This window comes from Condylura cristata, unplaced genomic scaffold (genome assembly GCF_000260355.1).
Source record: "Condylura cristata isolate star-nosed mole 26May11 unplaced genomic scaffold, ConCri1.0 scaffold00012, whole genome shotgun sequence".
NCBI classification, from domain to species: domain Eukaryota; kingdom Metazoa; phylum Chordata; class Mammalia; order Eulipotyphla; family Talpidae; genus Condylura; species Condylura cristata.
The window spans coordinates 32637994-32654843 of NW_004567113.1; the positions used below are offsets into that span (position 1 = coordinate 32637994).

The following is a 16850-nucleotide window of genomic DNA, read 5'->3' on the forward strand; positions in this document are numbered from 1 at the left end:
ATCATGTCTGCTTCAGTTTTTTTTTTAAATAGCTTCAGTTTCTTTGAAGAATTCCTTTTGTTACCCAGATATCATTTCAATTGTCCGGGCGTGCTTTTCTGTGTGTAACTGAGAGCCTCAGATCTCACTGAGCATCTTCATGATTGCTCTTTCCCTTAGCTCCTTCAGCACTGTCTTAATGCTACAATTCAGTGCTGTTACCATTTTGCGTGTTGTGTTCTCAGAGTTGCATCTTCTTGGGATTGCCCCCCACCCCAAGTAGATGGCTGTAGTTCTGGGATCTGTTTATCAAGATAGTAGGAAGGAGGACTATGAGGAGTGGGAGCCTGGATGCATCAAGTAAATGTTGACAGGGGGGCCCTGTTAGATTGGGAAGCCTGTTAGGACTGTTACTTTCTTCACATCAGACCAGGTTCCTCCCTGGGCAGTCTGCTTCCCAAGTCCCCATGTTAGTCTTACGTGCTCCACAGTTCTCAGCAGATTTCTTTCTTCCCTCGGGAGAAAAGGGTTAGAGGATGGTGCTCACTCTTGGTTACAAGTAATCGACTAAACCCTCCCGTCCGAGAGGTGATATATTATCCCAGCTCTCTGCACAGGTGCCCCACCGGCTGGCTGCACGAGCACTTCTCCGCCCCGAGTTTGTGTGCCAGGAATAGACACTGCCACCCTCTCCTCTCCCTGCTGCAAAGCTTTAGCAAGTAACAGAGCACCTACCTCAGGGCCTCAGGGAGACAGATAATGCGCGTCTAGCCCTGCTGACTTTTGTGAAGAAGTGAATTAAAGATATTGCAGCTACCCCTAAGCATGAGACAAAACAACCTGCCTCTTCTCATTAAGCAACCAACATGTAACCTCCTGAATGTTTGAAATGTAATTCTAATATTATTGTTTGAAGGCTATGTCTGCTGTACTATGTTGTGGCCCTGTTGCAGATAATGTAGGACTTTCATCAGATGGCTATTTGTACAAATGGCTGGATAACATTTTGGACTCTCTGGACAAAAAGGTAATTATGATGAACCCTTCAGAGTTCTAATAAAGTGTCATTGTGGTTATTAAGAGTTTGTGTATGGTCCACAGAAAACAAGTCTCTTTTAGATAAGTTCTATGCAGTAAACATATAAAATTAATTAGAATAGTATAAGCTAAGAAATGTCTAATTCTTAGTACTCATTTGAATAGTTTCCTATTTATAGAATTAATGCAGTAAAATATACTTTTTTTTATTTTTTTTAAAGATTTATTTATTCATACAGAACTGGGGTACAGGCCAGAGGCTCAGGGGCGGTGAGAGGCTTCACCAGAGACAGAGTGGGGAGCAGAACAGGCAGATCGACGAAGTACACTGCTGAGGGGAGCAGCGGGCGGGTCAGGAGAGGTCTGGCTCGCCATGTGGTCTCCTCCGGGGCAGGCGGCAGGTGGGAATCGAACTCATACGGAAGTGGCTTCAGATTCTCAGTGCTGTGCTTTAACCCGCTGCGCCACCAGGGAGGGCCAAAAATATACATTTTTAACAATAGAGTTCTAAGTCAATAAAATATAACATAGAATACATTGAGCTCCTTGGAATAAATACATAATTTGTTATGCTTAATTTTCTTGTGTTTTTTAATTTTTAAAATTTTTACATCATTCTTCATTTTATGCCTTTTTCCATCTTGGTTGTAATCCCCGTGGATTCCCATCACCAATTCACCGTGTGCCATCACCATAGTCCCATGCACCTTCCCCACCCCCACCACCACTTTTGATTCCATTTGCCATCTTTTTTTATTTTCTTTTGACGACTCTCCAGTTAATCATTCTTCCCCATCCTCCCTACCCCTTACTCTACTCCTCCCAAACCAGACACAGAGTTCACATTTTAAAATAAGGACCCTCATTTTTTCCCTTTCCGAATAATTTTTCTATGGGGCTGTCAAAAATGAGAATAAAGCTTAATAAAAAATAACTAGAGAGGTTAAGAACTCATTTTTCTGACAGCTCGTAATCACTGTTGCTAGCTGTCAGCCCGCCTCCGCACCCTGCTGGAGGAGACCTACTATTGCATCCTGTGAAGAAAGCAGAAGCCAACTGTAATTTGTCCATGTTGTTTTTTTCTGCTGACTGAATCAATTAAGTAGCTGAATCAAAGTAGACTAAATGTTGTGATTAAATAAAATGAAAATGTGTGGTGTGTCTTATTAGTAAAAATGTGGAGAACTAGACAATCAAATAATACCTGACTTTCCTTCTCCTGGGCATTGCTGTGACCCTGGCATAGGTCCATCAGTTGGGCTGTGAAGCAGTCACCTTACTGCTGGAGCTGAACCCGGACCAGAGCAACCTGATGTACTGGGCGGTGGATCGGTGTTACACAGGTTCCAAGAGGGTGGCAGCGGGCTGCTTTAAAGCCATAGCTAACGTATTCCAGAACAGGTACGCCAGAGGCTGATTCTTGTTTCCAGCTATTTATTTCTAGAGAAAATATTTCCTTTTGAATTCAGAAATGCTAAGAAACAAGTATTTTCTTAAATTTTAACAAAACTTAACCAAAATAAGGATAATGTTCACCTGCGTCTATTGTACCTTTTGCCTTAAAAACAGTCCTAGTCAGCTCATAGGCTTTGCATCCACTCGCCTGCAGCTGGCCCTCTTTCCATCATACTTATTAACTGGTGTGGCGCCTCTAAACATGATGTACCTAACCTTTAAAATTTGTCCCTAGGGATTATCAGTGTGACACAGTGATGCTCCTCAATCTGATACTGTTTAAAGCAGCTGATTCTTCTCGAAGTATCTATGAAGTTGCTATGCAACTTTTGCAGGTTTGTCAACAGAGGTTAATTTTTTTTCCCCACTCAGGACTTAATGAAGCTCAGTCTGTTCTTGCTTTGAAAGTTTAATATTCAGCTTTAGTAGTGAGTTATGTTAGCAATTCCAATTATCTCTAAAACTTGATAACAAAGATAACATGAATCAAGTAGGTTTATAAATAAACCTATTCAGAAGTGTACTATAGAGGATTATGCATTGACCCCCCCTCCCCCACATGGTTGTGTGGTGTGAAAGTGCTTACAAAAATTGAGTGATTGGAACCTATGTGTTCATGTAACTGTTTTGCTCACCAGTAAGAAGAATGAGTCAAATGTTTTTGAGAGAACACTGAAAAGTAATTAGCTCTTAAGTGTAGTGTGATTTTTCTTTATTAGACTGAATAATAAAGCCTAGAAAGTTAACTCAGCAAGTATGGATATGTTACTATTATATAATATTTAACTAATAACAGGATGAGGCTTTTGACTCTTAACCAAGCAGCAAGAATGGAATCCAAGTAGATTTTGATTTCTCTGCAGCGTCGAAAGTGGTGCTGGTGAATAGGGAAGTTCAGCAGGCAGCCCTTCACAGTGTCGCCTCAGAAGTACTTTCAGTTTATTTTCCCTCTTTAACCTGATTAACCAAGACCTCTTTGAAATTTTTTTTACTTACACATGTTTTATGTGGGCATATTTTTGAACTGGACAAGTAAGAAATCTTTTCAAATCATTGTGTGTTAAGTCACTTTAAGTTACTTTCAGACTATACTTTTAACCCAAAATATTGGTAAAAAGGAATATTAGGCCTTTTAAGCACGTAGAGTCCTTCAGAAACACACTTTTTTTTGGAATTAGAAATTGACATCCGAGATGCTTTCTATCGTGTATTTATCACTAAATAGCTTTAGACTAGAATGTTCCTTGGAAGATTTACTTTTAATTACAGCTGATCATTTAGCAAACCTGTAGACCTTGAGTTGATGCAATTACTTTCCTGTAGATCCTGGAGCCAAAGATGTTTCGTTATGCTCACAAGCTGGAGGTTCAAAGAACAGATGGAGTCCTCAGCCAGCTGTCTCCTCTGCCACACCTGTATTCTGTTTCCTATTACCAGTTGTCTGAGGAATTAGCGAGGGCGTACCCTGAACTCACTCTCGCCATGTTCTCAGGTATGATCAATGAACGGGTTGGTAGACCTTGTTTAGCAGTCATTCCCCAAAAATCTGCTCTTAGGAAATTTGAAATTTGTGAAATCTAAGTTGAATCATAAAACATGTTTTTATATAATCAAATTTATTTTAACAAGAACTCTTAATACAGACCTATCATGATATTTAGGTTTTTATTAATTAATCGAAGTCACTACAGGGCTTCACATTCCTTCCTCCCCACCCCATTCCATGACTAGGGAGTAAGGGAGCTTGGCAGAGGGCTTCATGTGTAATTTAAAAAGATTTCTTTAATAGACCTAGAACTTCTGACTCTTCTGGTATGTGCTCTATCTTGTGTATTGTCCTCTCTTTATTGAAGGAAAAAAAAGAAAAGAAAAGGGCAAGATAAAGATACAGGCATCTTTCTATGAATTAAACTTGGGGTCGGAGGGAAAGGTCCTGCACTGCCTGAAGCAGAACCATTCCCTTAAGCAGGACACATGGCTCTCTTGTCCAGCTTACTTTCCTGGAAGGCCACAAGTATTCCTGCCAGGGGTTTCTAGAATAACAGAGCCATGGAACAGGCGCAAGTCAGACCTATTAGGTTTTCCAGGACTCAGACTTGAGATAATTTCTAGGTTCCAACTAGTTTAACCTTCTGCCTGTTGAAATGCTGTTGCAAATGCCCCCATATTCCCTTTTTAACTGGCAAGTTTTCATTGTTGCACAGACACACAGCTAGTTTTCCTGCTTTTCACCTGCAGCAAGATCTTGCTCTAGGCTGAATTTTGGGCATGCGCCAGAATGGGAGTCCGGGAATGAAAAGAAAAGGTCACTGCAATGGAGCCTTTCTTCCATTTGGCTCAGAGACAAAGTAGCTTAACCTGCTTTGGCATCTTTTCGTCTTACTGTTTCTGTAGTAGAAATCATTTGTTTTCTATTCCTAATTGATCTGAATGGGGGCTGGGGGGACAGCATTTCTGGGGGGACGCGTCTAACATTTGGTTCTTCAGGCAGTTCATCTGTTCACTTTGCCCTGGTAAATAGATGGCAGCCATTATTCTCAAATCTTCACAGCCTTTCCGGGATGGACGGGGATGTCACTAACAAAAACTACAATGCCGCTGATAGACAAACACTAAGTTTACTTCTGCTAGGCCTCTTCTTGGGACTCTTGCCCAGAAATAGTTGAGTCCAGCTGGCCCTCAGGAGCCACAGACGTCACTGAAAAGAACTGCAGCTGGCTCTGTGCAGCTCTAGCTCCCAAACACTGACTCTCCCTCAGTCTGGGTCTCATTTCACCCACATTCAAAACTCCAAGTCTAATATTTCATACTGGAGGCAATAATAATGCAAATAGAATGGACTCTTGCAAGAAGTTAGAATTGAGCATAACTGTATGCAAAGCATCAAACCAAGCACTTGAGTGGCCCTCTGTTGAAACTGTTCAGTAATTCCAAGAGGCAACTGCTATGATACTGTCTTTTTACAGAATGACATTGGGGAGCAGATGCTGAAAGGCTGGCCCCAGATCAGGCTGCTACTATTAGGCAGTGCTGGGACTCAAGGCCAGGTGTGTGCAGTCCCAGAGCAAGTTCCAGCCCCTGCCCGTCAGCATCGCCTCCATGTGAACGCATAAGCTCAGGGCCCACTGGGCCAAAGGTAGTATTGAGGAGAAGGGATTTTTTATTTATGGAAATTAAGTAGTTAAAACTCACAGGCTTTGGACCCAATCTTGTTATCTGAATCCTCTGCCACTTGATCATTCTTTGAACTTAGGCATGCTCCCTGACTGACCAGGCCTGTCCTGAGCATTTAATGAGATGAATGTCAAATAACCAGCACATCAGAGGATTCTCCCCTAGACTGAGCCCAAATCCTATGTGAGATTCTTGTGGGTCAGTTTTAATTCACACATAAAGATTTTGATTTTACAATTATATCTCTTTACTACAGTTTAAAAGCACATAATGACATTTTGATAGCCATATTGTTACTTCAGCAGTAAACACTCTTCAGTATGTTTACTTTCTTGTCAACTACTCGCCAGACATTTTTCACCCCACAGAACTGAAACTCTGTACCCACTAAATAGCAAGTCGCTTTTCCCCTTGCACTGGCCCTTGGTAACACCAGTCTACTTTCTATCTCTACGAATGTGGCTACCTCAGATCCCTCATCGAAGGAGAAGCAACAGTGTAGAGGTGTTTTGTGTCAGGCTTGTTCTGCTTAGCGTTGACCTCATGCTTCCCCAGTTGTCGCCTGTGATGGGATTTCCCACCTTCTTACAGCCGCCGAGCAAAGTTCCACAGTCCACACCCCATTCTGCTTACCCACTTATCTGTCAGTGAACACTTGGGTTGCTTCCACGCCCTGGCTGTTGTGAAGAGTACTGTCCTGCGCATGTGTGCACAGACACTCATTGACACCCTGCTTTCATTCCGTCAGCCATTACCCAGAGTGGGATTGCTTGACCATGTTAGCTCTGCTCTTCATTTTTTAAGGAATGGCTATGCTGTTTCCATAGCTGTTGTACCACCAAAAATGCACATTTCACTTAACCACCAGTTATTTTATATAAAAATTAAGAATGTGATATATGTTAGCTGTTACTTTTCTCTCTGATGTCAGCAGGTGCACACTTATTAAAAAGGTGAAATAATACTCACTTTTTTTTTATTAAAATGAATGAAATCTTTTTTGTAAGGGCAAGATGTTGAATGTATGGCAAATCACAGAAAGCCGCAGTTTCATCAGCTGTGCCTCTTTGGGCTTGTTTCAATTACAGAGATAAGCCAGAGGATTCAGACAGCTCACCCCGCCGGGAGGCAGGTAATGCTCCACTACCTGTTACCTTGGATGAACAACATCGAGTTGGTAGATTTGAAACCTTTGCCCACAGCACGGAGACATGACGAGGATGAAGATGATGCCTTAAAAGACCGAGAACTTATGGTGACCAGCCGACGCTGGTTACGAGGAGAAGGCTGGGGATCCCCACAAGCCACTGCGATGGTTTTGAACAATCTGATGTACATGACTGCAAAGGTAAACGGCTTCTACATGTGCCACTGCAGTGCAGAATTGTGGTGTAAGGTTAGAAACAGATGGTGAGATTAAAAGATGACATGCTAGCCGAATAGACATGCATGATGAATGCCTTTCTCTAAAAGACCATCTCACTAGATTATTTTTTTGCAGACAGGTGCTAAAAATCACACGTGATTCATCGTATTCATGTTTAAATTAGTAAAGAAATGATGATATCCCTCTAAAATAAGGAAAAGATCAAAGTGGCTGTAAAAATGTTATGTCCTAGTATTTCATAAAGTGATAGTTTGGCATTCCTAACCGTGGGTGTGCTGTGTTTCCTGCATCTAGTATGGCGATGAGCTGGCCTGGTCGGAGGTGGAGAACGTGTGGACCACACTTGCAGATGGCTGGCCAAAAAACCTGAAAATAATCTTGCACTTTCTCATCAGCATTTGTGGAGTGAATAGTGAACCAAGCCTCTTGCCTTATGTATGTAGTCAATCAAGTTCGTTTAGTCTTTTTTTCTTTTTTTTTTTTTTGCTAGGCATTTTCCTGATGTCCTTCACTATCAGACCATGGACCGTTAGACTGGCAGCGGCAATGCAAGGCTGCAGGGACAAAGGCAGTTAGAAAATAGCCCCTGCGCTTTCTCATTGATTCATTTGACAAATACCTGCTAGCATCATTGTAGCCTCGGCACTCCACTAGGTTCTGGGCATTATAATCTGATGAGTGACACAGATTTTATTCTTTGAACTGACAATGCAGTGTTTTAAATGGTTATATCAGTAAATTAAAGTGCAGCTATGATAAGACTGTAGGGGAAAATTGCAGAGTGCTGAGAGTGAGAAACCTAGGAACCACTGTTGGGGGGATTAGAGATGATGCTCAAGAAAAAGTGATTTGAAATGGAGGCCATAGATTTGAAGATGTTTCTAATTTCTGCTAGGCTGGAACTGGCATTAGGATATTAGAGCAGGATGGTGAAGGGGAACTCAGTCCCTAGGGGATTCTGGGAACAGTGAAAAGTATGGTAAGAGGTATATAATATAGCAGTCTGTGCTTTCTTAGAGAAAAAGTAACACTCAACTCTGCCACTTAAGAGGACAGTATGAAGCTATCAAATAAGAGGGTTCTGGATTTGCCCATGTGCAGACATGTATGTGGATCTAGAGATCAGGAATATGGCAGCGTCTCCTACGGGTATGTTCCACAGATGGCAAGCTCTGCAGAACGTTGCTGTAAAATTCCTACGGATCCTGCTTTACACAGACCATTTAATAGTTTTGCTTTACCCAGCCATTTCCCCAGTAAATGTGATTACCGAGAACACTGGTCAGAAGTATGGGTACAGCTTGATTTTCACTAAGGAGCTCTGAGAGGATGGTGGGCAGGTGCTGGTCACACATGACCTCCCTAACTCCTAATCATGGCCCTCAGGCTTCTTGCCTTTAAATCACCCTCATGGTGCTAAGCTGCCCAGGCAGTTCTGAGCTGGGTTTTTGCAGTCCCTTTCGTCTTTCTGTAGATTAACCCCTCTCATCCCCCCAGCCCCCTCACCTTCCTCAGTTCTTCCTTCAAATGCCAGTTCTCGAAGGCCTTTGCAGTCCCCTATCCAACACCTCAAGTGCCTGCTATTATAGGCACACTCGTCTTTTTCTTTCCCTGCTTTGCTGATTTTCCTAGCACTTATCCTAAAACCTAATTGCCTTAATTGTGAACTCCTTAAAGCAAAAGTTTTGTAGGTTTAATAACCCTGGGATAACCCACACAGAAGGTGGCCATTAATTGGATGGATGAATGAGTAAATCTGGGCAGGAACTAGAAAGAGGCTTCTTGACCTCATCCTAGTTAATACCAGGAAGCCACGGTGAAATTCAGGGGATAATCTTTCACCAGGAGTTTAAAAGGTGCCTTTTTTTTTTTTTAAAGATTTGTTTATTTATGCATACAGAGCTGGGGTGCAGGAATGGTGAGAGGATTCACCAGAGACAGAGTGGGGAGCAAAACAGGCTAACTGACAAAGTACACTGCTGAGGGGAGCGGCGGGCGGGTCAAGAGAGGTCTGCCGCGCCATGTGGGGCACTTTGGTCGGGGCTGGAACTCATGCTGAAGTGGCTTTAGCTTCTTAGTGCTGTGCTTTAAACCCCTGCGCCATCAGGGAGGGCCCCAAAAGTGCCAGTTTTAATGACAGTAATTAATTATAATTTATCATAATTTCTTAAGTAATTATTGTGGACCATGCCTGGCACCAGTACTTCCATCAACACTGCTTTGTTTAATTCTCAACCAATCTGAGTTTGTTGAGATTCCTGAATCAGACATGGCAGAGAGAAGAGCGTTTTCCTCAACGTCACACCGCTGGGTAGTGCTAACATGCAGTAGAACTGGAATTTCAACCAAGATCTATTTGGAAAAAGTCGTGCAAGCTGCCGAAAGCAGGCAGCTGAGGTGGGGTTGGGGGTATGGCTCGAAGAGTTGACAGGGCTGGGTTGAGAGCATCACTTCGGAGGGCTTCATAGTTGGCAGATAGCAGCTCAGTCTGGAATGCGCAGGGGACTGGGCCTGAGAACAGAGAATATCCAGTTGAAGAAGAGCAAATTGGGTCAATAAGAGCTGTGTGGAAAGGGTCAAATTATCGGTGGAAGACCTGTATCAGATTTCTGACATGACAGAAGATTATGCTTTAAGATTTGCTCAGGGGTCATTAAAGCAGGGCTTTGATGCATCTGTGTGCATATGAATCACACGAGGCTCTTGTTCTGTTCCAATTGTGGGAGTTACAGCAAGCTGCCAGTCGTGATGCGTGTGCAGCCAGGACGGCATTTTAAAGTGGGGAGGAAAAAGGGAAAGAGGCCGTTCAGTTAGCAAGCTCCCTCAATAGGCAGCTTGCCAAAATATGCATATGATAGATGCTACTGAAAAAAAACATTTTCACTTACATAGCTTGTGTTACATATACTATAAATTATAACTTACTTAATGTTAACAATTATCTGAAATAGGTGCTCCTGTCCCATTTGCCAGAGGATAAAGCTGAGAGGAGCTTTCCAGATCACTTACAGTCCAACACAGTCTGTGCAGTTTGAGTCCTTGTTTGATAATATGTTGCCTTACACGTAATCACTGCTCTCTACTGCTAGGATGAATTCAGAGTATGGAGAAGGCAGAATGAGATAAATTCCTAGTCTGAAGGCTGGCTTCAGTAACAGGAAAGTCTAAGGATGATGCTAATCAAAAGGGTTTTGTTGTTGTTGAAAAGAAACTGATTTATAGAACAGTAATTTTTTTAAGTAAAGAAAATAGCAATGTGGGAGCCTTTTACTATTTATCTGTCATCCTAATGAGATAAAATGTTAAAGGGAGAGCCAGTATTAAGAAAGCTGATTAATATATCTTCTTGCTGATCCATGAGTCTTCAGATTTCAACGTGCTTTGCTTACTTTCCACTTAAAGTTTTACCGAATCTAATTGTGCTTTTCTGGTTTCGTGAACAACAGGTGAAGAAAGTCATCGTGTATTTAGGTAGAGACAAAACGATGCAGTTGCTGGAAGAGCTGGTGGGTGAGCTGCAGCTAACAGAGCCCGTCAGCTCCGGGGTCACCCACATGGATAATCCACCGTATTACCGTGTCACGTCCAGCTATAAAGTCCCTTCTGTCACCTCAGGTGAGAAATTATTCTAGCTGGCTACTTTGCATTAAAAGAAAAGTTTGACTTAATTGTTCTTTGAAGCCAGGGTTTGCTTTCAACATCATTGTCCAGAAGCTGAAAGCAAACATATATCATGTATGGTCATGAACTTGACAAGCATTGTAAACCCTCACAAGAGCAAAGATGCTGGACAGGTAGGTATTACAGGTCCATTCCACTGAAAACTAAAGATATATGACAATGTAGAGATTCATACTGTAGGAATGTATTTATATATCAGAACAGGATAGAGACCTATATAATCCTGAGCAACAAATGCTTTTTTTTTTAAGATTTATTTATTTATGCAAACAGAACTGGGGTACAAGCTAGAGTTGCAAGGGTGGTGAGAGGCTTCACCAGAGACAGAGTGGGGAGCAAAACAGGCAGATCGACGAAGTACACTGCTGTGGGGAGCAGTGGGTGGGTCAGGAGAGATCTGCCACGCATGTGAATCACCTCTGGGGCCGGCTGTACTGAAGCAGCTGTGGCTCACTTGCAGCTAACCTGTTGGGCCACCAGAGAGGGTCAACAAATGCATTTTTTTTTTTTAAAGATTTATTTGTGCATAAAGAATGGGGTACAGGCCAGAGGCTCAGGGGCGGCGAGAGGCTTCACCAGAGACAGAGTGGGGAGCAGAACAGGCAGATCGACGAAGTACACTGCTGAGGGGAGCAGCGGGCAGGTCAGGAGAGGTCTGCCACGCCATGTGGTCACCTGGGGCAGGCGGGAATCGAACTCATGTGGAAGTGGCTTAAGCTTCTCAGTGCTGTGCTTTAACCCACTGCGCCACCAGGGAGGGCCACAAATGCATTTTTAATGAATAATGACTAGTGTGTTAAATATAGAAAATGTTTGTTATTGACATTCCTATTATAATTATTTGGGCACATATTATACTTAATATTCAATCATCTAAGTATATGTACTCAGTGTCTACACAGATATCATAATTTGTAATATTTTGAGCTGAAGAACAATGCCTCTGAAAGAATAGCTTCTACTGAAAATTGGTACAATGTAAATTAAATTTCTGTGCAATTCTATCACTCAGTTTATATTAAGTGGTTTTTGGCAGTCAGTAAACATCTGTATTACTGTAAGTCTTTTAAATAGATTTTCCTCTCATAGCCTTTTTGTCTTAACTTTCATGGGGGATTTCTAATGCTTCTATTGAATTTTTGAGACCTGCTAGAATGTTATTTCCAAAGAGACTTTTTCTTTTTTAATTTTAGAGGTTTTTCTTTCCCTGAAAGTTTTTTTGAGCATCCTTGTCATGCTTCATTGTGTACTGTGTTTTTCTCTTTAAGATAAAGTTTCTTCTAGAAAAGATTTCTGTTTTCTCTATACTGTCATTTGTTTTATGTGTTCTGGCCAGATCTTTCTCATAAGGCTACCATTTCTTTTCATATCCTGTCTTTTCATAGTGTGGGGTGTCAAAGACTGATGGGCTGCTGTGTCGTTTAAAATGTGAAGCCTGTGACTTTGTCCTTCGTTGTGTGACGTTTTCGCTAATGTAAATGTCTGTAGATCTTTTTACTTTAGACTAATAAGATTCTGCAGAGAAGACTTATTAGTCAGATTCTGCAGAGAAGACTTATACCTTCCTACAGTGGAAGTTATGGGAACATGTTTGGGTGTGTAAACAATAGATATGATCTACAAATACACACACATAGTCTGCAAGCCTTCCTGTAACTCCATTTGGAAAGAAGGCTAAAGGAAAATACAATGTTTAGTTTGAATATTTTCACTTAATGGTCATATTTTCAATGAAGTACTTCCTTCTTCAGTTGTTCATGTGATGCCCCCCAGTCCGGATATCTTTTGATTCACTCTCATCAGAATAATCTTCTGAAAGAGAAGAGACAGCCACCCAGGTCCAGGAAACAGGGCGGGTTGATCTTGAGGACCAACTGCTCCCAAATAGGTTCTCAACCAATCTTTCCAATTTAGTACCTCCATCAACCCCTACTTCCAGAGGGGTCACTAATTCCTAAGTCTTTGGTGGCTCAGCAACATAGCTGTGGAAGCTTCTTGACCCCATGCTCCCATCCTAGGACTTAGCCTTCTTAATGCGTAAGTACTTGCCATCCATTTGTTTGCCATCATCCATGATTCTGCGACTGTTGACACCTTTCCTTTTGGTCAGTATGAGTACATTCCTTTTAAAAAGTCACTTTGCTCTCATTTCAATGGTGTTTTGACATCTGTAATTGCAATCTTTTGCTCTTGTTAAGTTATCCTACACTTTAAATTCACAGATAATATCTTATTTCTGATTACAGGAACTACTTCCAGTAGCAATACAATGGTCGCTCCCACAGATGGCAACCCTGATAATAAGCCCTTAAAAGAGAATATTGAAGAGAGGTAAGTACTTCTCTGGTCTTCATCAACCTATTCAGCTTGATAAATGATGATTGTCATCAGAATAAGTGTTAGTTTTTGCACTGAAATGCATATTTCACTGCATTTAAATGCAAGTGAAGAAATATTTCCATATTGGAAGTTTTTCCACATTGACTATTTCAACACTAAAGATGTCCATGTGCTAGATTGTTCCATAAGCTCTATTGGATAAGTTTAATAGTGTATGTCAGTCACTTTTTGTGGTGTTACATTTCTAAGCTTTTAAATGCATATTTCTTTCACCTGTTTGATATAAAATAGTTCTCACCAGAACATTGTTACCACAACAATTTAAGAACAGCCTTCAGAGAGAAATAGTTGACTTTCAACAGTTAAGCTTGTGAATTGCAAGGTGGAAATTAATATAAATCATAAACTTCTGTTAATATTTTTGTGCTATGTTCTTTATTAAGCATAGAAAGTGAAACAAAGTGCAAATACCATGTTGAAATGAACTGTGACTAACCTCAATGATCATTCCCTTAGCTATGTGCATCTAGACATCTACAGTGGACTAAACAGTCACTTAAATCGTCAGCATCACAGACTAGAATCTCGATACAGTAGCAGCTCTGGAGGATCTTATGAAGAAGAGAAAAGTAATAAATTCCTAATGTTTTTATACCTACAATGGCAAGGTGTATTGTTAATTACACTAATGTTAATAAGTTTATCTTTCCGATCAACTGTTTTTAAGAAGAGTATTTAACTGCCACTGGTGGTGTTCTAATGTAATCTGAAACATTTTACTTTGATTTTAAGAAGCAGCGTGAGTGGAGGGACATTTGTCTTTAAAAGCACAGGTTCCCAGCAGAGAAAAGGCATGTAAGAGTTGGTTGTCAAGAAGCGCAGTAGAACTAAAGCAGGCACTGGCAACCGGCTGCTTTTTTTGAACAGGTTTGCTCTTTGTCCATTGAGTCATGTTTTGCCGAAACATTGCTGAGGCACTTGCAATGTGGGTAACCTACCTACGTCTCACTGAAATACAAAGGGGCGGTCTGGGGATAGGGCACATGTCTTCTGACAGGGAAGGGACTATGAAGATGATCTGGTCCAATCTCCTCATTTTGCACGTGATGGAACTGAGGTCCAGAGAGGTTAAGTGACTTACCCACGTCACACAGAATTCACATTTCCTGATAATTTTGACTACACCCTGCAGCCCCACTGCAGTAGAGCAGATTTTCTTTTAAGATGGGTTTGTGTTGGCCTATCTCAGGAAATTTAGAACTGAGGAAATTTCCAGAAATCCCTTGCTAGAAGGCCTTCTCACCTCTAATGTGGTCTCATAGCTTGGACATCAATTATGGAATCAAAGTGCTAATGTAGTTTTGCTTTGCTATAAAGGATGGAACCTGAATTGATACCTCTGATTTGCTTAATTTGATATTACTTGTACCCCAGTCTTCCTAGCATATATATATATATAGATAGATAGATAGATAGATAGATAGATAGATAGATAGATAGATGTTCAACTAAATAGTGGGAAATTATTTTTATCAGTTTCCAATGCTATAAGTAATTGGTGTCTTACTAGAGTTTGCTTATATTGGTAGAAAATAGATGGTGTAGAAAATGAGATCATTTTATTTTGATAGGTGACTCAATGCCACTTTATTCTAATTGGCGACTGAAAGTGATGGAGCATAATCAAGGAGAGCCACTACCCTTCCCACCAGCTGGAGGCTGCTGGTCACCACTGGTGGATTACTTGCCTGAAACGTCATCACCTGGATTACCTCTTCACAGGTGGACTACAGCGTCATTCCTATTTCATATGACCAAATTGCTGCTTAACACTTTCAGCTTTCTTTATGCTGTCTACAACAGAGAATACAAGCAGTCTTCTTTCTTTAGCAACTGCAACAAATTAGATCAATATGTTCAGCTTCTCAGAAATCTAAAAAGTCAGAATTCTACCTGTATGCAGTGAATACTCTTAAATCTCTGCTGCTGCTTTTCTGGGTGTCTGGCATAGTTACTTGACCTTTCTGGGACCCAGTTACTACATCTGAAAAATATTTTGTGGTAGGGAGGCACTATTTTGTGTGAACTGACTTAACTGAATTCTACTTAGCCAAATCACAATAGAATACTGACTGCATCCTTCAAAATGTGTTAATGTACAAACATGTATTGAACACCTATGTGGCAAGCATTGTGCTAGGCCTTAGGGTTAAAGATGAAGAGGAAAAAACCCTTGACTTTAAAGGAGACCTCAGCACATTTTTTTCCCCTAAAACTATCACTTAATGGTTTTTTCAGCTATATTTCTTTTTCTCCTTTTTCTTGATAAGTTGTATTTTTCCCTAAAATATGAGTAATTTACTCAAGATTTTTCTCTAGGTCTACTCAAGTGTAGGGAGACATTAATCACACTCTGATTTGGTCATAGGTGTAACATAGCCGTGATCCTTCTGACTGATCTGATCATCGATCACAGTGTGAAGGTGGAATGGGGAAGCTACCTCCATCTTCTTCTTCATGCAATTTTTATAGGTAATAAATATTTGATTTTTAATTTCATTTTACATCTGTGTAATTATTTAAAGGTGTTTTGGTTTTAAGAACGTCACGATTCATAAACTGTTTATGAATGCTGCCTCCATGACACTTCTTATGATGACTCTTGTTTTCTAGTGAGGGGGTGATGCCTACCCTTGCTCTTAACCACAAAAAAAGCATTACCCCCTTCCTGTCACCCTGTGACACCGCTCACACTCCTGCCCTCCTGCAGAAAAACTTCTGTTGCTGTAACAAGAGTAAAATCAATTTTCCTCTGGGAACGTAAACTTTCAAAGTGAAAGCAAACATGAAATAAATTCCAGTGTGTCCTCCCCGCCCCCTCGAAAATTGGAATGTGGCCAGTTTGATGATTACATTGGAAACTCAGTGCCTTCTGCCACAAACGCGTGAGGCCGTCTAGTCGTAAAGACTTCCGAAGCAAGTCCATATAGCCATCTTCTCATGTTGAAAATAAGAGTTTGGTAGCAAGAATGGTCCTTGTTTCTCTTTATTTTTTTTTTAAAGATTTATTTTTTTATTTATGCTTACAAGAACTGGGGTACAGGCCAGAGGTATGGGGGTGAGAGGATTCACCAGAGACAGAGTGAGGAGCAGAACAGGCAGATCTACTGAAATACACTGCTGAGGGGAGCAGCAGGTGAGACAGGAGAGGTCTGCCGCACCATGTGGGTCAGCTCTGGGGCCACGGATCGAACTCATGCTGGAGTGGCTGTGGATAGCTTCATGGTGCTGTGCTTTAACCTGCTGCGCCACCAGGGAGGCCCTGATTCTCTTGATTGATTATTTTCTACTGTGTTTTTCAGGGTTTGACCACTGCCACCCTGAGGTGTATGAACATTGTAAGCGCCTGCTTCTACATTTGTTAATTGTAATGGGGTCCAGCAGTAACATCCGCACTGCTGCTTCTGTCCTTCTCAGGAACAAGGAGTTTAACGAGCCCAGGGTGCTCACCGTCAAACAGGTTGCACACTTAGATTACACTTTCACAGGTACGGGCGTGGCACTAAATGGAATAAAGTTTACTGCCTTTTTGTGTTAAAGCATATTTATTCAAAATTCAAAATTGGGGTCTGTCTTCCTTCCTTTGGAATCTTGAAATAGAGACAGTCAACTGAATAAAAGTTGAAAAATTGAGTATACTATTAATGTAGGTTTATTATTGGAAGTACCAGTGACCAGTGGTCAGTTAGGAACGTTTGAGCTTGTGTTGCCTTTAAGAATCTTTTGTCATAAAAAT

The 16850-nt window shown here is 41.2% G+C and overlaps 1 protein-coding gene across 5 annotated transcripts in view; it reads left to right on the plus strand.

Moving 5' to 3' along the window:
• Positions 1-16850, plus strand: part of FRYL (FRY-like) — a 112690-nt gene that overhangs the window by 54364 nt on the left and 41476 nt on the right. For all 5 annotated transcript variants that reach the window (XM_012724184.1, XM_004681303.2, XM_012724186.1 and 2 more), the window contains exons 27-38: positions 896-1006; positions 2264-2418; positions 2708-2807; positions 3796-3964; positions 6735-6994; positions 7328-7468; positions 10480-10648; positions 12961-13045; positions 13571-13683; positions 14686-14836; positions 15483-15586; positions 16417-16602. In XM_012724184.1, coding sequence (XP_012579638.1) covers positions 896-1006; positions 2264-2418; positions 2708-2807; positions 3796-3964; positions 6735-6994; positions 7328-7468; positions 10480-10648; positions 12961-13045; positions 13571-13683; positions 14686-14836; positions 15483-15586; positions 16417-16602 — 1744 coding nt within the window. The remainder of the gene's footprint in view (positions 1-895; positions 1007-2263; positions 2419-2707; positions 2808-3795; positions 3965-6734; positions 6995-7327; positions 7469-10479; positions 10649-12960; positions 13046-13570; positions 13684-14685; positions 14837-15482; positions 15587-16416; positions 16603-16850) is intronic.